General features: G+C 51.7%; 1 protein-coding gene across 1 annotated transcript in view; it reads right to left on the reverse strand.

Moving 5' to 3' along the window:
• Nucleotides 1-23,143, reverse strand: part of DKK3 (dickkopf WNT signaling pathway inhibitor 3) — a 37,181-nt gene that overhangs the window by 3,978 nt on the left and 10,060 nt on the right. The window contains exon 5 of the mRNA XM_084893526.1: nucleotides 216-308. Coding sequence (XP_084749652.1) covers nucleotides 216-308 — 93 coding nt within the window. The remainder of the gene's footprint in view (nucleotides 1-215; nucleotides 309-23,143) is intronic.

A 23,143-nucleotide genomic window follows, 5' to 3' on the forward strand; every position in this document is an offset into this window, starting at 1 on the left:
AAAACAGAGGGCTGCCTGCGGTCCTGGAGGTGGCCCATCGGCAGGTGGCCTCCTGGTCACTCCGGGAGTCAGCCCACAGGGCACTGCGGAGGGGCTCTTCCCGGTGGGGACCTGGTGGAGCTCCAGAGGAGAATGCAGGGCGGGGAGCTTTTCCCCGGGGCTTTTCTGGGCCCCCACGCCCTGGTGCCGCAGCCCGGAGGCCTCTGGACACTCACTGCCTGGTGGTCCTGGCACGGCTGGCAGGTGTACTGGAAGCTGGCAAACTGGCAGTACCTGCGGGACCCGCAGTCCTCGTCAATGATGCACTCCTGTGTGGGGGGAGAGGGGGACCGCTTCATCAGGAAAGGCAGCCAGCAAGCCCACCTCACCAGGAAGAGAAAGCCCCACTCACCCCCCACCCCCAGCTCTGCAGGCTCAGGGCAGAGACAGGCTCCAGGCCCCTCAGGCTGGCGGGCCCTCACCCGCACAGCTCGGACGGCTCCTGCCCTCTGGGACGCCACACCCAGTCCAACAATCCTCTCTGTGTGCAGCCTCTGCTCACACCCAGGGTGGGGAGCTTGGAGACTGGGGCCCTGCTTCTGCTCTGAGCAGATGGATTTAATAAAAAGAGCTAATGAGTTGCAGGCCCGGGAGGAGCTGGAGTTCATCGGGGCCTTGCTGACTGAGAAGGAAAAGGGTGGCCACGGGGAGCCCACATCAGGGTCCTGGGTCTGGGGCTCACCAGGGCAGCTGCCAGCTTCCAAAGGGGGCGAGGGCACGGCTTGTGTTTCCCACCCCACCCTCCACCCCGACCCCTACCCCATCCACCCAGATGCTTCCTTATGGCTGCCAGCCCCACTTGGCTCGAGAAATGGAGGAGAGAAGAAAGGAAGGGACTCTGTCCAGCACCGAGTTCCAGAGAGAGAGGTCACGGGAGGGTCACCGTGGTCCTGCCAGTCACGGACACTGGGCTATGTCGGCGCAGGCCTGGGCCCTGGCAGCCGCAGAGGAAAGGGCAGGCGTGGGGAGACCAGGACAAGAGCCACCACCACGGGGGACAGTCACCCCGGCCAGCACAGGCAGGGCTCGCCCAGGGGGCAGCCGGGGGGATTGCTGTTCCCACACTCCGCACTGAACAGGGAGGTCAGAGAGGCCAAGGCGCCTGAGATCGTACAGTTAGGTCAGAGCAGGGGACTCTCCACCGCCAGCCTTGGGGGGAAGGGCTCAGGCTCCAGATGCAGCCGTCAGAGACTGTGGATGAGGAAGACCTGCCTGAAGCAGGGATTCTGGGCCCCAGCAGACCTTCTGCAGGTTCTAAGGGGCGGGCAGGACCTGCCACCCACTCTGAGCAGGGCAGGCTCCGTGCTGACAGCAGGTGCCCCCGGGGTCCAGCCCAGCCCCGCTCTGCAGGGTGCACAAGGCAGCAGTGCTCTGGGTGTGGACAAGGAGCCTGTGGGTAAGCTGCGGGGTCAGCGGGGAGGCCTTCCGGGTGGCTTAGTGGCTGGTGTCCTGGTCCAGGGCTGGGTATACCCCACTGCAGGCCTGAGGGGAAACAGGGATTAGGTCTAGGTGGCTATAGGCTCAGCTTCTGCAACACCAGCCCTGGTTCTGAGCCTCAGTCTGGCACACCTCAGACAGGACCCGCTCACCTCGCAAGGCTTGCCCAGCCAGTGGACTAGCAGTCCCGCAGCCCCTCCAAAGCATGACGGGGAAGCAGCCACTCGGAGGCGGTGTACGAGTCACCACCGAGTCACCACCGGCACCGGGCCCTGGGCTCCCCAGGAATTCCAGAAGAATCAGGGGTTGACACCAGCATAATTAAAAAGCAATTTCAATCTTTACTGCAAGTTCTTTTAAAATGTCTGAGGAGAGCATGCTGCCTGCCTCCGCAAAAGGACCAAACATCGCTGCTCTCTGCATCTCCCCAGCATCTGACTCATCCCCGTTCCAGTGCCAGCAACCCCAACATGTCAGCGTGCTACCATCACTGTTTTCCCATGAGAAAACAGGCTGGGGTGGAGGTGAGAGTGGGGATGAGGGTGGGGGCGGGGGGATGGAAGAGCTGCCGATGTGGGAAGCTGAGCTGGGGCTGGGCACTCCGTCTGTCTGACCCCAGAGTCCAGATGCCTGAGAAGCCCGCTGGGCTCTAAGTAAACCTCCAGACGAGCCTTGTCTCAGCCACCATGCTCCCTAGACAGACTTGAGCCGGCCAGTTCAGCAGAAGCATCCTAACCTTTCTTCCCAAGGAGCATAGCTAAGGGCGGGGGAAGGGCACAGGCATCAGCGGCCTCTCTGACCCCAGCCACAGCTGATGCACCGGGGCCAATATGAGAATCAAAAAATATATAATTCCATTTTTAAAAAAGGCAACCCCATAGAAAAGGAGACAGAGGGTCTAACAGACAACTCCCAGGAACAAAACCAAGCCGCTTTGCCTCTCCACACGGAGGGTGTTTGACCTCACCAGCAATCAGGAAAGGCAACCGCCAAGAGCTTCTGCCCACAATGAGAACAGGGGGAAAGGCTGACGCCCTCTGTGGGGGAGGAAGACTACCCTCCCCAGAGGCCCACGGCCCACTCCCTGGGACCTGACAGGTCACATGGCAGGGGGCACTGAAGTCACAGGCGGGATGGAGGTTGCTAATCAGCGGACCTGATGATAAGGAGAGGCGCCTGGATTGCCCAGGTGAGCCCAGTGTAACCTAAGGGGCCGTGAAGATAAGAAAGGGGTGGAACAGGCCGGGTGATGCCACAGGGGGATTGGGGGGGGGAGCACTCCACCAGCCACCTGACGCCGCTGGCGTAGAAGAAGGACAAGGACCACCTGCCAGGGAACAGACTCCCCTGCCGACATGGAGCTCAGGCCAGTGGGACTCCTGCCGGACCTCTGACCTACAGAACCGTAAGATAACAAATTCCTGTTGTGAATGTAGGGCCGTGGTTGGCAAACTGCGGCTCACGAGCCACACGCGGCTCTTTGGCCCCTTGAGTGTGGCTCTTCCACAAAATACCACAGCCTGGGCGAATCTATTTTGAAGAAGTGGCTTAGCCGAAACCGGTTTGGCTCAATGGATAGAGCGTCGTCGGCTTGGGGACTGAAAGGTCCCGGGTTAGATTCCGGTCAAGGGCATGTACCTTGGTTGCGGGCAAATCCCCAGTAGGGGTGTGCAAGAGGCAGCTGATCAATGACTCTCTCTCATCGATGTTTCTAACTCTCTCTCTCTCTCCCTTCCTCTCTGTACAAAATCAATAAAATATATTTTAAAAAAAAGAAGTGGCTTAGAAGAAGTTTACGTTTATAAAATGTGGCTTTCAAAGGAAATATAAATATTTCGTTGTACTGTTGACATTTGGCTCTGTGGACTAATGAGTTTGCTGACCACTGGCCTAGGGTAAGCCGTGCAGGAGCAATAGGAAACCGTTGTGATAGCCGGCACTGGCTGGGATTTGAGGAAATGGGCCGAGCCAGACTCTTTGGGGGTCATTAAACTTCAGCTGGATGTGTTTTTGCAAGCAACTCATCAACACCTGCCACACATCTAAATGCTTGTCTACTGAGACCCAGTCATTCTCTTCCAGGTGATCACCCTCGGACACTGTCCACATGTACAAACACCTGAGTGCAGGGATGCTTAAGGCTACACCGTGAGAGTATTTCTAGTCCAGAAGTAGTGGAAATGCCCAACAAGAGGGGGCTGGTTGAACTGCTGTGTGGTCATTTCATGGGAAAATGGCACCAGACACACATGAAAAAAGAGGGAGCTCTTTGCATTGTGATGTTTGCATCAGTAAGTAAAAGCAAGTGGGAGAACCATGAAATCCCATTTTGTGAAGTAAAATAACAACATATGTGATATGTGCCTGAGCCCAGCACAGCGCCTGGCACAGAGGGGCAGAGACGTGTTGAAAGGGTACATTGTTGTGGCGAACAGGCTAACAGAATGCTGATCATTAGCAAAGATTGGGGGGCCAAAGCAAAAAACACACACTTTCCATTAATTAGGCTTCTCATTTCCCAAGCATCCTGTGGACATAGACTTTTCACTACCTGCTTCCTCTTCCAAATCTCTAATTAAAAAAGATAAGAGCTAAGCCTTCCCGCCGAAGCCGGTTTGGCTCAGCGGACTGAAAGGTCCCAGGTTCGATTCCGGTCAAGAGCATGTACATTGGTTGCGGGCACATCCCCGGTAGGCGGTGTGCAAGAGGCAGCTGTTCGATGTTTCTCTCTCATCGACGTTTCTAGCTCTCTATCTCTCTCCCTTCCTCTCTATAAAAAATCAATCAAATATATTAAAAAAAAAGAGCTAAGCCTTCCCCGCACCAATCCCCATGAGACTCTGATGCTTATGACTCTCCACCAAGAGAAGCGCACACTCATCCTTAGGGATCCGTTTCCTCCCCTGAGCTGGCTCCTGTGCATGACAAAGCACTCCCTGCAAAGCCATGGTGAAGCAATTAATTGTTTTTGTCTAGCTATGGAAATTTTTTTGGCATGGAACTTTGCCAAAGACTTTTGAAAAATTGAAAACACTAAAGCTATTGGTTTCCTTTACTGCCTACAAGGCCTGGTAGGTGAGCCCAGTGTGACCTCCCCTTGAGAGAGTTCAGAGCCTTTGTTCTAACAGGCTGCAGCCAGTTAGCTGTGGATGCACATTCCCAGCATCCCCTACCAGAGCTCTTTAAGAATTGTGATCATTCGCAAACCTTGGGACTCCAAAGCGTGAACCCTAGAGGTCAGGAGGGCACAAGCTTTGAATTCTAGTTTTGTCACTGAATAGCTGTGTGGCCTTAGTGCTCTATGAATGGTGGCCATAGCAACAGCAGCTGTGCATCTCTTTCGCAATCTAATGCCTGATTCTCCCCGGGAGCCCCCTGCAAAAAAGACAGGTCCAAACAACGAGCTAGTGTTTCCACCAGCAACCCCCCAGCTCCGACCCGCCCTCACTTGGGGGTTCCACATCCAGTCCTGACTTATCTGTATGCAGAGTGTGTCTGGAGACAGCAGCCTGTGTGCCCACAGGAGTAAGGTGCCTGGGGCAGAGTGGCCTCTCGTCGTATGAAGACCAGGCTTTCCATACAGTAAGGTTGTTAGTTTGGGGTCTCTCCTGAGGACCCCTTACTAGTAGGGGCCAGGGTCCATCTTTTCTGGTGTCAGAGATCTGGAAACAGGTGAGGTCCTCCCTCCTGAAATAGAACTGAAAGGGTGGGAGGGGAGGACTTGGCTTGGGTTTTCCCTCCTAAACTCTAACCCCACAAGCAGAGCTGAGAAATCCAGGATTTTATTCTTTTCAGTAATCCCAGGTTTTCCTAACTGTGTTCAAGGGTTACACTCACAAGTGTGCCGATGTCTTAAAGGAGCCTCAGCACCCAGCTGGACCCAGGGTGTCAGAGAAGGTGAGCCCTGAAATAGGAGGCCGTGCAGGTTCTGGGCTTGGGGTACCTCTCAGACCACTAGGACTAGACCGAGATGAAATTAAAGGCACTTGCCAGGAGGGGGAGGTGCCATGGTGGGTCCCTGCCCTTCAGAGCCTACGACAGCAACCCATGGCCTGCAGAGAGTCCTGGCACGCAGGGGGGCTGGCACGCAGGAGTCCTGCTGCTCGGCACAAGTTCTCCTGAATTCCTCTCAACATGGGTCTCGCTATCCACACATCACGAATGGGGATGCTGAGGTTGAAGGGGTAGAGTCTGCCCAGAGTCGCCAGCTTAGAGGTGATGGGAGTCCAAGACAGTGGGTCTGACCCTAAAGACAGGTTCTTTTTTTAAAAAAAAAACATATTTTATTGATATTTTACAGAGAGGAAGGAAGAGGGATAGAGAATTAGAAACATCGATGAGAGAGAAACATTGATCAGCTGCCTCATGCACACCCCCTACTGCAGATGTGTCTACAACCAAGGTACATGCCCTTGACCAGAATCAAACCTAGGACCTTGCAGTCCACAGACTGATGCTCTATCCACTGAGCTAAACTGGTTTCGGCAAGACAGGTTCTTTCCCCGCTCCTCCTGGGAAGCTCATTTTCCTATCCCTGCAGCACTAACCAGTCTCCTCAGGGGACAGGACTAGCCTGAGACAGTGCCCTGGGCCTCACACATCCCCAGAGACAGCAGACAGGAACTCGGGGCCAAGGCCAGGGCCCTGGACGTCTGGGTCTCAACGTCACTTATGAGCTGGCTCCAGCAGTTTCTCTCCGGTCCCTGTTCTCCAGTCGCTTCCTGTCTGTCCCGCTCCTCCCTCCCGTCCTTGGGGGCGAAGCCTGACGTCTGAGGCTGGCCACGGGGCTGAAGCCATTCGGAGGACCCGTCTTTGTTGTCCGGGGAGAGAGCTATATTTAGAACACTCTGGCTGGAGCCGCAGGCATGCTGTTCAGATGCCGAGGGAGGTGGGGCTGGCGGCCGATTTGGCAGAATGCTGGGCCTGGAAATGGCTCTGGTGCTTGGACACGCTCATGAAATAGTGGAAAATGGCAAAGGAGCTGCTCTGTGTCTTTGATTTTATCGCTCGGAGTTGATCAGAGGAGAGCAGCTCCAAGGAGGCAGGAATTCAGAGGAAAGCAAGCAGCTCCGGACCCCGAGAGGCCGTCCTCGCGTGTAGGTGTGGGCCAGGTGGGGCCCAGCCTCTCTGAGACCTGTGGGCTGTGACACTTCCCTCCTCACACTGGCCACGGCACTCTGCCACACCCCTCAGGAATCCCAGACATTCTTGTGCTCATGAGGCCCGAAGGAGGAGCCACAGGGTGGACCTCTCCAGGGCCGGGCGGTCCATAGCCTCCTCTCGAGCCCAAAGCTTGTGAGGGGGAGGAGGGGAGGCACGGGAAGCAGAGGCCATGGGACTGCCTCGGAGCTGTGCCCGCTGCAGCTGAGGCCGCGAGGGCCGCTGGGAGAGTTCAGAGAGCACCTGCTGTGTGTCTGACCTGCTTGGGGCTCCTCAGCTCTCGGATCCTCACTGTGAGGTCAGCCACTCCCCCAGCCTGTGCTTTACACACAGTCGCCATCCACTTCTACATAGCCCCTCCCGCAGAGGGAGGGAGGGGCTGTGTAGAAGGAATGACTGGACGAATAGATGAACCAATGATCAAGCTCCATTTTGCAGATAAGGACATTGAGGCTCAGAGCCCAAGGTCACTGATGGAGTTTAAGAAACAACGATTTAAACCCAAGTCCATCAGACCCCCAAGCCTAGGCTCGCTCCCTGTTGCCTCCAAAAACAAATGGGACCACATGAAGATACAAAGCTGTGCACAGCGGAAGAAACCAGCATCAAATGCAAAGGGAGCCCCCTGTATGGGGGGAACATATTTGGCAATGACACATCTGATTAAAGGGGTTAATTTCCAAAATATATCAAGTTCCCATATAACTCAACAAAAGGAACACAAACAACCCCATTAAAAAAAAATGGGCAGAGGGCCTGGATAAACACTTCTCCAAAGAAGACATCCAAATGGCCAATACATAGGAAAAAAGGCTCAACATCACTAATCAGAGAGATGCAAACTAAAGAGACAATGAGGTATCACCTCATACCTGTCAGAATGGCTGCCATCAACAAATGACAAGTGCTGGTGAAGATGTGGAGAAAAGGAACCCTACTACACTATTGGTATGAATGCAGACTGGTGTAGCCATTATGAAAATAGTGTGGAGTTTCCTCAAAAATTAAAATGGAACTTCCATTTGACCCAGTGATCCCACTTCTAGGAATATATCCTAATAAACCTGAAACACCAATCAGAAAGGATATATGCACCCTATGTTCATAGCGGCACAATTTACAATAGCTAAGATCTGGAAACAGCCCAAGTGCCCATCAGGAGATGAATGGATAAAAAAGCTGTGGTACATTTACACCATGGAATACTATGCCGCTGCAAAAAAGAAGGATCTCTTACCCGTTGAGACAGCATGGAGGGGCCTGGAGAGCATTATGCTAAGTGAAACAAGCCAGTCAGAGAAAGACAAGTATCACATGATCTCACTTATATATAGAATGTAATGAACAAAATGAATTGATCCAGAGACATTACAGCATGCAGCAGACTGACGAATTTCAGAGGGAATTCAATGGGAAGAGATTAACTAAGTTGGGCAAGAGAAGCCCCATATTATAGAAAAGGAAAGCGAGGCAGTGACATGTAATCACTTACCAAGGTCTTGGGTAAGAATTGGCAGAGGCAGAACTTGCCAAACCCAACCAGTGCTCTATGGAGATAAGGGCAACCCTGGGAGCTGGCGGCTGGGGGCCCAGGCAAAGGGCGGGAGGGGCTGTGTAGACAGAAGGCCACTGCGGATGGCAGGAGAAGGGGCTCTTAGTTCTGCCTCTGTGTGTGTGTGTGGGGGGGGGGGGGGGAAGGGGAAGACAGGGTCCCCAAGGCTGAGCCCTGGACCAAGGTGCCTAAAGGGTTAAGAGCAGGAAGTCTCCCCTTTATCCACCAATCAAGTGGGGTTCTCAGGTCCTCTGAGTCCTTTTTGACCTTAAAAGCAGGCCAATGCAGGAACCTATGGAACACACGTGTGCCTTGCTCACAGCAGGGCGCCTGGTCCCTCCTGGAGGCTACACTGGAACCTTTCGGCCGGCTCAGGGCAGGCAGGGGCCCTGAGCCTCCCCACGGGCTCTGGCCTGACCCGCGATGCGGACGGAGCCTGCCTATGGAAAAACCCAGGCAGGAGCCAGGAGCTGGTGCCAGCTATTCTCATCCTGAAGTCCGGTGTCTGCACAAGCTCGTGTCTCCTGGGGCTGCTCCAGCCAGGCCTTCCTCCCCAGGCCCACAGCCCTGAGCGAGGAGGACGCGTCCTCCAGGGATGGAGGGGAGAGAGGGGCTCCGGAGCAGGGCCTGCTCCCTCCTCAGGAACCCTGTCTGCCGCCAGCCCACAAGCACACGACTTCCCCACACTCTCTTCTCGTCTCAATGACGTTGCTGTTGGCAACCTTACACCACATTTAATTCCAAAGGAAGCGGCTCATGTGCCCAAGTCCTTTCTCACCGAACGAGTGCTGTGGCCCCTCCTGAGTTAGCGCAGTGGAGGGAGGCGTCTCCCTGCTCTCTCCCCCACCAATGTTTCCAGGGCTTTGGGTCTGCACGGCTCCCGCGCCCCACTCCAAAGGCAGAGAGTTTTTGGTTCACCGAGCACCCAGTCAGCGCCGCATACTCAGAGACAGCTGCTGTTCCAGCCATCCAGAACCCGACAGGAACTTGGGGCTTGAAAGCACCAACAATGTCCTGCAGCACCTCACAGCGTGGTGCAGAGGCCGGGCTCAGGACACCAGCCTCTCTCTCTCCCTCTCCACCAGGCTCCCTGCCGCAGCCCAAACTGTTTTCCTCCAACACCAGCCTGCTGACTCACACCCCTCACCTTAATTGTTCTGCAAGCTGCTCCTGCCCAGGGCCCTGGAGGACACTGAGGTTAGCCTAATCTGATCAACACTGAATGGGAGGAGGCAGGCTGCCCTCCAGGCCCCGAGCATGGGCAGACTGTGTCTGTGGCCCTGGCATCACAAAGCCATGTGACCAGGTGGCGTGAGGGAGAAACCAGGTGTGTCCTCAGGTGGCCTGGGAGAGGGCCTGCGGTTCCATCTGCTCTGCCTGTACCCGGAACCCAGGAACTGCTCTCACAGCATCCACCGCCCCAGGCTTAATTCTCACTCACTCAGCATCCTCCAGGCACCCACCCTGGCGGGACACACAGAGCCCTCAGAGCCAGTCTCCAACCTGCTTCCAAGTCTGATTTCCTGACCCACCCCAAGACCCATCCTGGTCCCTGCTTCTAGAACGCCCTCGGATTCATCTTTAAGGAGCAGCACAACTGTCTCCTCCTCAATGAAGCCCTCCGTGACTCTCCCCACTGGGCAACAGGTGCCTGTCTCCATGGTGCCCTCACCGCCAGCCCTCAGTGTCCTCCCCGGTGAAAGGTGGGTGAAAATTAGAACACGTTTAAGCTCAAAGAACCAACAGGTGCTTCTAAGACTTGTCAGGACCCACTGGGAAAGCCATGATTCAGGTTGGGGGCATGCTTCTCTCAGCAATCTCAGGCAGTTGTCAAGCATGGAAGCCTACATCCCTCTGCTTAGTCGCCAGATAAGCTCAGTGGCTGCTCTCATGAATTCTTCCATCTCATGACCCTCTCTGGCTTTGCCCACTCTCCTGTCTCTTTGGCCTTCTGGCTGCTCTTCAGTCCAAGCAGGTGTGATGCCATTTCCTTGGCCAGACAACTCCGCCTCACTGTTCAAGGGTCTGGCAAGGCTAGCATTCCTATGAAGTCAAGTGACTGGTGTCCAGTCTCAGTCCTCGCTGCTGGAGGTGTCCCTGTGGTTCTGATTGGTGTCTGAGTCCCTAACCCCAGCCTTGACCCCATGGGAGGGTCTTTATGCATTCACTTTTATTTATTTAAAATACATTTTATTGATTTTTTTACAGAGAGGAAGAGAGGGATAGAGAGTTAGAAACATTGATGAGAGAGAATCATCGATCAGCTGCCTCTTGCACGCCCCCTACTGGGGATGTGCCCGCAACCAAGGAACATGCCCGTGACCAGAATCGAACCCGGGACCTTTCGGTTCCCAGTCCGACACTCCATCCACTAAGCTAAACCAGCTTCGGCTATGCATTCACTTTTAAAACAAATGTCCTAGGCAGTGAATGGCGGGCATCAGAAGCAACATCTGGGGGTGAGAGCGGACCCTCCTGGCTGTGCTGTGTCTGAGGAGCCACAAGCCCCCCTTGACTCCAATGCATCAGGACCTGGGAGGAGATACTGGACTTGTGACCAGCCCTCCTGGGGGAGAGGGTAGGTCTCCAAAGGGAGAGGAATGTGGGGTGTCACTATGGCAGGTCTCCTAGGAGACAACTCCAGGAAGTCATGGCAGGAGTGTCTATGGGAAGGCAGGCCTTGGCTCTTGTTTCTCATAAACTTTTTGTCGCTGGTCCAAAGGGCTTCTCCACTTCACCCCTTCTGACCGCCCGTCCACAAACGCACCACCTCAGGAGCAGCAGGAGGCCACAGGCTTCTCACCTGGGCGTCTCACATGCGCGCCCCTGCCTCTGAGATGGACCCTGACCCCGGCATTGCTGGCCACCGGAATGTGTCCAGACTTCTGTTTCCTGCAATCGGGTCTTCATCATCCTTAGGACTCAAACCACCTGAATGGGCTGAGGGGGACCAAAGGATGTTTGATGGTCAGTAGTTACCAACAGCTTCTGCTCAGCTAGATGGGTATATTCAGGACCCTTCCTTAGTCATTGGGGAAGGAGTTTGGCATGACCTGGGAACTGGGGTTCTAGTCCCATCTACAAGGATGAGGACTGCACTACAGGGAACGCAACAGATTCCCTTCTGCCCGAGAGGCCGCGTCTAAACCTGAGTGACCAAGAGGTCCCAGTGTGGGCACTGGCCACTCGCCTTTTTTTTTTTTAAACCAGGGCTCTCAATTTTTCCTATGGCAGCTACATGGCAGCCATAGGCCACTGCTCAAAGTAATGCATTTAGATGAATAAAAACACACAAGATTACAGAGAAAAAGGATTATACTTAAATACAGTTATCAAAATATTTTGAGATACAGTGTTTCCCCCCCCCCCACCCAATCCTTGCCTAAGGATATATTTATTGGTTTGAGAGAGGGAGAGAGGGAAGGAGGGAGGGAGAGAGAGAGAGAGAGAGAGAGAGAGAGAGAGACATCAATTGAGAAATATCGGTCGGCTGCCTTGTGGCCTGACCGAAGATCAAAACACAATCTAAAGATGAACTCTGACTGGGAATCGAACCCACAACCTTTTGGTGCACAGGATGATGCTCCAAACAATGGATCCACCTGGCCAGGGCAAGATATAGTGTTTTATGGGCTTCTTTACTCACACTCTGAATAGCAAGATCTACTAGCAGGTCTGACAATGAGCTTAACCTCTAAATAGTGATGAGCATAAATGCTATTTAAAGACACTGGCAACTACGGTAAGAGAAAGGGAAGCTCTTGGGAACAAAGGCACTGCTGGTAACACTGGGGCCTGCTGCGTGTGCTGAGGGTCGGAGGAAGTGCTGCTTTAACGTAAAAGCCAGGGGAAACAAGGGTGCGTTTCTTTCCCCATCGCTCTATCCAGGCTAAGAAGGCGGCGTTAAGGTCCATCCAAAGTCAGGAACCACTGCTTTAGTGCCTGCAATGTATCACCCTCTTTTAAAAATACATCTCAAAGAATCCCTCCAATTCCCTTTTAAAAAAATAGGAAAAGAAGAAAGTCTAAACCAACACAAGTTGTTTTCCTCTTCGCAGGAAAAAGCCACTTTCGCAGCCCACTGCCAGGCCTCTGGGCAGGAGGACCCGCTGGCATTCGCCCTGCGCCTTGAAGGGACTTCCAAAACCCCATTTCCCTCCCTCCCCACCCACCCACCCCCCCCCCCCCCCCCCCGTCCAGGCCCCCTTCCTGCCCTTGGCAACAATCCCTTCTCTCCCTCCAGCACTACCCACAGAGGTCTACCGCAGGAGAAATAAAAAGGGGGCTTGTGGGATTGTTCAGCCTTTGAAGTTGAACCATGTATGTTAATGAGCGTGAACAAAGCCTTCATATGTTTCAGGCATGAGCAAACACGCTCTGGCCTCGTTTCACTCACAAGCAGCCACGTCTTATTGGCTTCACCTTGGTGGGATGGCAGGGAGCACGGGAGGCTCCAGCTGCGTGCAGCGCTGTAGGGAGGGTGGTGTGGCCACACGAGACACCCCAGACATCTTGGAGCCACCCATCGTCCCCAGGGCCCCGGTGCTGCTGCTGAAGTGCCAGCACCAAGAATCCCCCCCCCCCCCACACACACACACAAACACACAAACACACCACCCGGTCTGCTCCAGCGCACCAAGCCCAGGCCCAGCCCAGACTACAGAGAGGACCCCCTCCCTCCACAGTGAGCTCCCCAAGGTTGCTTCCCTCCTCAGTTCTCCCTACCGGCCCAGCCTGGGTAAGCCATTCAATAACATCGGGCTGCAGTTTCCTCATCTGTAAAATGGGGGTGATCAGGCCCGACCAGTGCTGTTGCCAGGAAGACTAAGGTGATACGTGTGTCCCTATACCATGGCACCTGCCAGGCAGGCAGTGACCTTTGGTGACGTTCCTGCCTGACCCCGGGGTAAGGCTGTGTTACCCAGTGGGAGTCTGTGCTTTGGAGTCAGACAGACTTGTTTCCAAATCCCAGCTCTGCCGCCGACTAGCTGTGTGAGCTTGGAAAGTCGCTCTGTGCTTCCTTTTATGTAAAGTGGGGCTAGTACCCCCTGGTTGATGTGGGTTTGGTAAGAGTTGAGGAAAAGAGCTTATCCTATACTAGTAGCTCTGAGTACAGATCCGTGCGCCAGTAGCTCACCAGTAGCTCGCTGCCACTCTCCAGTAGCTCTCTGCCTGCTGCCCAGACCTCCTGTAGCTCTCTCCGTTCCCCCAAAACTGTCCCCACCCCCACTCTCCGACTCTCCTCATAGCTTGCTCCCCTGTCCCCTTCTGTATCTCTCCTCTGCCCGCTTGTAGCTCGCTGTCCCACCCTCATGCTGATCCGTGATCCGGTCATTACGCGGTTGGTAGTTATGCTTCATGGTGTAATGATCATTTGCATATTACATCTTTATAATAAAATTGAACAAAAGGCAGAAGGACTGGTTGCTATGATGCACACTGACCATCAGGGGGCAGACGCTCAGTACAGAAGCTGCCCCTGGTGGTCAGTGCGCTCCCACAGGCACAGCGGCAGCACTAAGGATGTTCAACTGCCCGCGGAAGCCTAAGCCATCAGTTGGACATCCCCCTCCCTCCCCTCCGAGGGCTTCCGGACTGCGAGAGGGTGCAGGCCCTGCTGAGGGACCTCTGAGTGCTTGAATCTCGTGCATGGGGCCTCTAATATGAAATAATCACACCGTACCTGGCTCATAGTAGGTGCTCAATGAATATTAGTTCTTTTTCCTTCCTCTCACCCTCTAAATCTTAGCAAGACTGTCACGGGGAGGGGTGCAGCTCTGCCTAGGCAGGCCTTTCTGTTGCAGGGTGTGTGTCTCTCTGGGAAAAGAGGTACCATAGAACATCAAGGGGGAAAATAGGACTCCAGAAGCACAGAAAAAGCAAAAGGGTGCTGGGTGGGAAACTTGTGCCGGTGGGGTTGAGCCTAAGTCCTGTGGCTCGGGGCTTGAGAAATCTGCTGGTCCCTGCCCACAACTAGCCACCCCTTAGGGGACCTGCTGGCCTGAGGCTTGGACCCTCTCCCATTGTCCAGCCAGAATGTGCTCTATCCTGACCCCTTCTTTCCCGAGGTGGTGGGCTCTCTCTGCCTTTTGTACCTGCCCCCGCTTCAGGGAGGCCCTGCATTATGAGACTATGGAAAATGTGGGCCGTTTCCCTGTGGCTATATTTGCCACACCACATCACTGAAAGGTGTTGGTGGCCAGCTTCTTCAGATACGAGCACAGCCACGCACTTAAAATACTCCTCCCCCGTGGCTTAGAATGTCCCTCTTGAGTGACAGAGGGTCTCAATCCTGATCACCAGTGACAGCAAAAGTGGGCGAGAGATTCCACAGCTTCTAACCACCCTCCTCTGACACCCTCTCCCCGTGGCCCCCCGGGGCTCTGCCATCCCTGGGAGGGAACAGCTCCTGTGTTTCTTGGTTTTTCACTGGGTGGATTTTTTTTTGGGGGGGGGGGGTGGTTAATGACTTGCTATAAATAACAGGGACAGAACCGGGTGCTGGGAGGTGCATGATAGCATCTTCAAAACCACCCAGGATTATGGCTATAAACTTTAATGACTTAGTCTCTCAGAAATGTACCTTTTATTGAAAAGGCCAACATTTATATCTGGGATCATACTCCAGTTCTATTTAACATCTATCATAGTTTCAACTTCCCTAAATTCCAGTGTCCTCATCTATAAAGGATTTACCTCTCAGTATTATAAGGATTAGAAAATAAAACAGATAAAAGCAACTGGTATGCAGCCCAACAAATGGTAGGTAGATCAGCGAATTTCAATGGGTGTGCTGCAAGAATTTTAAAAGATGCAATAACTGACTATTTAGTCAGGGGCACTGGGCACTTTTCCCTTAGATTGTCCAAATGACAATAGCCAACATTTGGTATGAATGGCCTGCCTTGAACCATAAATATATAGGTCATATAATTGGTCATGTTGTATCTTATTGGTCATGTTGCATAATAAAACTGTGTCTGACTGCTTAAGTCTTGGTACTAGAAAAAAATATATATATACATATAATTTTTTAAAAAGTCATTTTGAAGCAAAAAAATAGGTAATTACCGTATTTTCCGGCATATAAGATGACCCCCTAATTTTACAGTTAAAACATAGGTTTAGGCCTATATTCGCTGTATAAGACTACCCCCCACTTCCGAGGCAACACCAGTTCTTTTTTTAATAGACCGCCTCTCTGACTCTGGCCAATCTGAGCAGGCTTTTTACTAGAACACAGTGTACATGTACATCCACACTCAACAAATTACTGCTTCCTGCCCTCAAAGGTTCAGGAAATGAGGGTCAGGAAGGAGAATTTACATTTATTGGGCACCTATTAAGTGCCAGGTACCTTTCATACATCGTCACTTATTTCTAAAACATTTGCCTTGGGACAGTCACTAAATCCTCCCCGAACAGCGCAGGAACCAGTGCTCAGAGCAGCGAATGAAGCTGCCCACGGAGCAGAGACTCCAAATCTCACTGCACTGTGCTCCCTGAAACATACCCAGACGTCTCGTTTATTCTCTCTCTCCCAGGAGGTGGAGGGGAAAAATGAATCCGACAGCAGGTCTAGACAGAGCAATGAGATCTGGGCAAACATTTAGGTGACTCAATCCCTATCCATCATTTTACCTACTTTGGGATGGGACCAAAGTAGGCATTTCTGCCTGATTTAGGAGACCAGCTCAGATCTGGAGCATGACTGCAAATTCTGTGAGAGCATTAAACATGTCCTGCTGCATCCCAAACCCTCATCCTGATCTAGTCCCCTTCCCCTGCCCCTGACTTTGACCCCAGAGGAGGAGTGCGAATGACCAAAGCCTCCACTGGCACTGGCCTCTGGCCCTCCTCCCGGGAAGCCCTTTGTACCTCTGGTGGGAATTTAAAAACTACCACTACCACTACCACAAACCCCCACCTGAGCCCTCAGGGGTCTGCAGAGCCTCACAGGAATGTGGAAGGCCTTTGGATTCTTCTAGGAGACCATGGTGGGGCAGGGGTTATAAGGGAGGGATAGAGTGGGATATAGAATCTTAATGGCCAAAATTAAAATAAAATCACATCTTTGGATCTCAGAGATGAATCTTCCTGGTGCAGCCTGTGTACACTAACCCCCGCCAGTTTTTAGCATGTTGGCTAGAGGCTGAGTATAGGTGAGAACTTCTGACTGGCGTTGTCAATGACACCTTAAACACCCTGAGACGGTGACTGCCACCTGCAGAGGCAGCCCCTGGGACCGGTGCTGAGAAAGCACTGCTTTATATAGTGAAATATCATTCAGCTTTAAAAAGGAAGGGGAATCTGACACATGCTACACCATGGTGTGTCCTTGTGCTAAGTAAAATAAGCCAGGCACCAAAAGACAAATACCGTAAGAGTCCATTCACATGAGGTACTGAGAGTAGTCATATTCATTGAGACAGAAAGTAGAGGGGAGCTGCCAGGGGCAAGGAGTGGGGAAGGGAGGCAGTAGAGTTACGGTTTCATGAGTTCAGTATTTCAGTTCTGTAAGATGAAAAGAGATTAACAACAATGGGACTGTACTGTACTTACTACTGAACTATATACTTAAAAGTGGTTGGGGTGGTAAATTTTATGTTATAAATATTTTATCACAACTTTTAAAAATGTTCCCTTAAGAGCATGGCCGACGTGTAGGTTATGGGAGGGAAACCTGGTCAGGTATAATACAAGCACGGTGCCCGGCACCGACCAAGGGCCCGTGAATGGCAGTGATTATCTTCATCCATTACTATTATTGTCATTACTGTGAGCACTTGATCACACCGCAGATGGTTGGTTTGAACTGTTATCCAGGAATTACCCTGGAAATGAGGACGAGGCAGCTTGGAGCTGGGGTGGTTAACTTGGTCGCTTTCTGAGTCATAGTGACCACAGGAGGGAACACTGTGGTCCTTGCTATTGTTTTACAAACAAAACAAAATGGACTTGCAAGCTTTGTGAGTTTTTCAGAATGATGCCCAAGATCAAGGAAGGGCAGGGCCACGGGTCTCACTGCCAAGGCCGCATGCGCTTGCTGCCAGGCCGATCTGGAAGGATTCCCCAGTTCTGAGAGCAGCGGACAGCCACAGACCCCAACAAAATGCTCCTCAGTCCCCGGCTCCTCAGACACCAGACAGGACTTGTGCAGCCGTCAGCCTAATGCGATTTCAAGTTCAATCACTGTCACTCCTCTGGCTGCCTACTGGCACCACACAAACGCCGTGTTCTATTTCTAACGAAAAGGTTCCAGATTCCAAGCCCCGAAGCCAGGCTTTTTGAATGGCATAAAGGACTCAGCAGGATTAAGCAAAACTCCATCCCCACCAATGTACCTGCCATCCAAACCACGTCTTCCTGGCTCTCTCCTCTGGGGGCTGCTGTGCAGAGCCTCGGTGTGCTGTGCATGCGGTACAGGGCACGTTAAAACACTCCGGACGCGCAGGATGTGTTCCTAACTCAGCATGTGTTTCTAACTCCTTGGCTGGGTTTTCAAAGCCCTTCCTGACCTAATCCCTGCCTCTCCCAGCCTCACCTGCTGCCCCCTCAGGCATGCTCCCACCTCTGGGATCCTCAAACGTGTTCTTATTTCCCCATGCTTCCTTGACTTGGAACAAAAAAACCTCTTCTGCAAGGAATACTTTCCCTCCTCACAATCGAGAATTCCTAGACATCATTCAAGATACGGCTTAATTGCCACCTCTTCCAGGAAGCCTGCCAAGACAGGGTGGGTTTACATGCAAGGGAACATGTGATCCTTCCAGCAGAAGACATGAACTCCTGGGTCGGGGACACGGGACTTGACAGCACAGAAGTAGCAGGAGCCTTGTGTTTTCAACCGTTCCCCTGCTCCCAGCTCCATCGTGGGGGCCCAGGTGGGTGCCGTGCCGGCAGTGGGGGTGCATCACAGCTGAGGAATGAATGTCAAGCTTAGAGAAGCCGGGTTGTTTACAGTGGACTGCAGGCAGGGAAGGGATCTATCTCCACCTCCCTTCCAAGGCTGCTTGATGTGTGATAGTCTGGAACAAAAGGGCAAGGAACGCCTCTGCATATAAAATGAGCAGAAACGCCAGGGACCTGAAGGATTGTCTCCCGACAAGTCTTCCCTGGCCACCGGATCATGCCCCCGCCACACCTGGACAGCCTCTGCCTAAGGAATCACATTGGAATGGTCTGGTTTTGGGTGCACTACTAGCCTGGGTGCTCTCTGATGTCAGGGACTGTCTCTTACATTCATCTGCCATTCATGCAGGAAGTGCTCAATGGATGTGCAAATCAACGCATGCGTGGAGTAATTAATCCTGGGAATTTTGACAGCCATGGTTTGTGGTAATCGAATGATAACAATGACACTGACTGCTTACTCCTGCATCCTAGGTGCTGTGTAGTGCTTTTCACCTGGACTATTTTACTTTCTCCTCATGACAACACTGTATGGAAGATACTTTTTTTTTTAACCCCACTGTACATATGAGGAAAGGAGGGTCTTAGAACAGTTAAGTCACATACATGGCTCATGAATATTGAGCTGCACCTTGATCTTACCTGCGTGTAAACTTAGCCACCCTGCTGAGTGCTTCTCCGACCAGGAGGGATCTAAGCATGTGTGGGGGTGTTTGTGGAGGCCAGGGGAGAAGGAAGGAGAAAGTCTGTCTTTTGTGTTTATAGGGATGGAGGCAGGAGCCTGCATGTCATCGTCACCTACTCCTGGTGTGACTCACAGCCCATCAGCCGCCTCACATGCACACAGGAACTTCACACCTTTCTAATCTGCCCCACAAGAGACAGATGGCGTTCGGTCTTGGGAACAGCCTGGAATGCCAAACTGCCTTTTCACCATGGAAAAGGGAGGAGGGGGTGAGAAGAATCTGTGGAGAATTCTATGTTTGCTGCAACTTAGGATTCTCCAACAGCTATTCCCCCTGGCCTTACTAATAATCACAGTAATAGAAACAAAAAGAAGATATAAAGAATCACCCACTGTAACACCCCCGATAGGGGAGGGTTGGTGAAATAGTCTCAAAATTTTTTGTTAAGTGTAAAATTACTGTCTGGCTGGCATAGCTCAATGGTTGAGTGTCGACCTATGAACCAGTAGATCATGGTCAGGGCACATGCCCAGGTTTTGGGCTCAATCCCCAGTGTGGGATGTGCAGGAGGCAGCTGATCGATGATTCTCTCTCATCACTGATGTTTCTATCTCTCCCTTTCCTTCCTCTCTAAATGAAGTAAAACTATATATTTTTAAAAAGAGTGAAATTACTGTAATCTTTCTAGAGGAAAATTTGGTAGCATCTCTAAAATTTAGCCTTTGACTCAGCAATTTAATTTCCAGGATCAGCACAAAAGAAATACTTACAAAATTGTTCAAAATGACAAATAGATAGGTAGATAGATAGATGTTTATAGAAAAACTGTAAATAATTCACAAGCTCTTTTTAAAACATTAAAAAAGTATAGACATCTATCAAGGAAAAGCCTCTGCAAATTTCAATTCCTTTAGATAAATCTGCTATTTATGATTTAGTGTATATTTTGCCAAACTTTTTATGCAAACTTTTTTCTAAAAATGAAATATTTTTATATACTGTATATGTAAGGTATATTTTACTTAGTATAGTATAGGTACTGCTTAGCAATTGCATTTTTTCACTTAACATTTTTAAGACATCCTATTATTACCAACTTAAATGAAACTCATTTATTAACTTCACAATATTTTTATTTGGATGTGGAATTATGCATAGTTAATGAATTCCTTCTTTTTTAATATATGTATTTTTTTTTATTGATTTCTGAGAGGAAGGGAGAGGGAGAAAGTGATAAAAACATCAATGATGAGAGAGAATCATTGATGGGCTGCCTCTTCCTACTGAGGCTTGATTCCACATCCCAGGAATCAAACCCTGACCTGGTTCATGGGTCAATACTCAACCACTGGGCCATGCTTGCAGGGGATGAATTCCTTCTTGAAGAAGATTTAGTTGAGGAGAGTACACTTTAATAGAGCCAGGTTATAGCTCAAAAGAAATGCCTACATCTACTTATTACTTGGAGATTGCTTATTCATATCTCAGAATAATCCAGAGCTCTTTAATTTTTCCTATAAGTTTTTTCCTACTAGATTTGGCACGAGGGCCTTATACTTGGCCAGATATCACAAAGTCAAATATCCTATTTAATAAAGAGGTAATATGCAAATTGACTGTCATACCATCACAAAGATGGAGACATACATTGCCACAAGATGGCAGTGCCCAGTCCCTCAGCCTTGTTGGAGTTCCCCAGTCCTTTCAGCCCCACTTGGGCTGGGGGGGGGGGGGGTGGCAGACACATAGTGTGGTCAAACCCGCCCTCAGGCAGGTCCAGCCGCTCCTTGCACCTGTTGCCAGAGTCCCACAGTCCTTTCAGCCCAGCAGGGGCGGGACAGGGGGCATGCAGCAGGTGCATGGTGTGGCTGGACCCCACCCTCAGTCCCCCAGCTGCCCAGGGCTGGCCCAAGGCACAGGCAAGCCTCGGATGTCAGCTATCTAGCCGCACAGGGCTGCCCAAGGCTCAGGTAATCAGGGCCGGCTGAGGCTTGCGCTGCTGGCACTGGCAGTAGCACAGGTGTGATGGGGACATTGCCTTCCCCTGATCACTGGGTCACTTCCCGCCCCTGAGGGCTCCTGGACTGTGAGAGGGGGCAGGCCAGGCTGAGGGATCTCCCCCCTCCAGTTCATGAATTTTTATGAACCGGGCCTCTAGTTCAACATAAGACTACACCATCACTCTCATTACTCTTAGAACCACAAGTCTGTTGTTCTCTATAGAAACCAGCATACACCCTGCCAACCTGAGGCCCATCCTGGCATTTGTCAGCACCTGTTCTCTTGTCACTCATCAGGTCCATTCTTTCTTCTGTTTGTATCCCTAGCACCCAAACAAGGACAGCAGGTGAGTCAACCCTGTGGCTAGGAACACGGAGCTTCAGGTGAAGGGCAATACCCCGAGGGGGAGGCAGGGCTCTAGAGAGCATAGCCCAAGGCTTCGAACATCAGTGGAAGGAGCCTGTGAGTCCTTAACCGTACCCTCAGCTGCTATGTCCATCCATTCTTTTGGCATAGGTTGCTGGGAACCAGGGGAGAAACCAATTAGAACCCAGTTTTAAATACTTTTCAACACTAATGAGCCCTACACAAAGAGCTTTTATAAACGTTGCCTAACTACATTCTCACTCAATTTTGGGAACCAGGAATGACTAGCCCCCCTTTCATAAATGAAGAAGCAGACTCATAATGGACAGAGCTTGCAAGGGTCGGGGCAGGGTTTGACTGATTTTCTCTAATAGGCCCAGGCTTCCCCGATAGCATTTCTATTAAAGCCTCAATGACTCATCCTCACGGCACCCTCCCTCTGCCACTCCATTAAGTTGATAACAACAACTCCAGCTTTAGAAATCAGGGCATAGAAACAAACAAAGCCAGCACCCCACCTGGCTGGGGGTGGCTGGGAGCGTGGAAGAACCTGAGGTCTCGCAGAGGAGGCTGTCGTTCAACACCCTTGCTGCTCCCACACTCCTGTTGGGTGTCCCTGGACTCTGAGGGGACAGGATGCGGCTACGACTGTTCATGGGAAGCCAGCAAACAAGTCCTGAGACGTTCAGCCACCGTTTCCCTCCCACTCCTCCCAATCGTCAGCACAAATAACAGCCCGCTTCCTCGCAGCAGACAAGACATTTGGTTCACACTTGCATAGAATTCCATTGTCACTGTCCACTGTGCACCGGGTGGAGTCAGAAAGGCACTGTAACCCCCATCATGCTGTGGGACAAGGACGTCTGGGGGTGGGGGGAGAGGGGTCACTGAAATTGCTACTCTCTACATGATTTTGGTAGTGAAATTTGTCTCCCTGGGGCCTTGAAAGTCTTGACCAAGATCTGGGAGTTGGTTGTACTAGAATGGAACCCATTGGTTCAAAGGAGGTATGTTCAGCTGGAAAAACAAGGGCACCTCCTGCTCTATATCATATTCTAACGCAAACACAGAAAAGACAACACACGTGAGCGGCGTGCTAAGCTCTGTAGCCATGAGCTGTGTTTTAATGAGAGGACACGTCCCTTCAACATGGTGCCTTGGCTAATTGGACCGGATTCTTCATCTCTGGGGACACGGGGCTATAAATAAAAGCTCCCCATGGATGCATAATGGCCTGTCCGCTCTCCAGCTTGCTCTCCTCCTCACCTCACCCTGCACGAAAGTGGCACCACATCAGTCAGCTGTCCGCTGGCCCATGAAGGCGAGGGCCCGGCACAAAAGCCCCACAGAACCATGTCGGGCCACATCGCCATCGCCAGTGCGCTCAGGTGAAATAACAAGCCGCATGTCCTTTCCCCCTCTCTCGTCTGAATGTAAAAACAGACCAATACCCTGCACACACTGTGCTGAGTTTCCTAGACAGGCATATAGTATGACTGTCTGTAACTTTCCATGGGCCTCCTCGGGTTACCATACATATTCACACACATACCAGCATTTGAAGAAAGAAAGATGGGGGGGCGGGGAGGAAAGGGGGTTTGCTTGGTGATTATTTTTAATTGAATTCATCTGGGAATTTTAAATGCTGGAAATGTAGCTCCTCTTTGCAGTAACTGAAGGTTGGGACAGCATATGATTTTTGTCCCTTTGAAAGGCAAGTCTCCCTTTTCCATCGAAGAGGAAGTTTCTTCAGTGTGTAATGCATTTCAGGGCCAACTGTATAAATCATTAAGTTATAAAACGATGGCGTAGGTCAGTGGCGATAATATCCACTGTCCCTCCACACTCCTTTGAAGGCAGTCTCGTGTTTACAGCTTCCTCCTCGAGGCAGGATCTTCATGTCTCTGCAACGTTGATGCTGAGCCCCTGCTCGGTTGTGTTAGGACCACGGGGACCCAGGAACCAGAGAGCAGCTGAATGGGAGAATGCC

Source organism: Pipistrellus hanaki, assembly GCF_964339955.1.
Source record: "Pipistrellus hanaki genome assembly, chromosome: 9".
NCBI classification, from domain to species: Eukaryota; Metazoa; Chordata; class Mammalia; order Chiroptera; family Vespertilionidae; genus Pipistrellus; species Pipistrellus hanaki.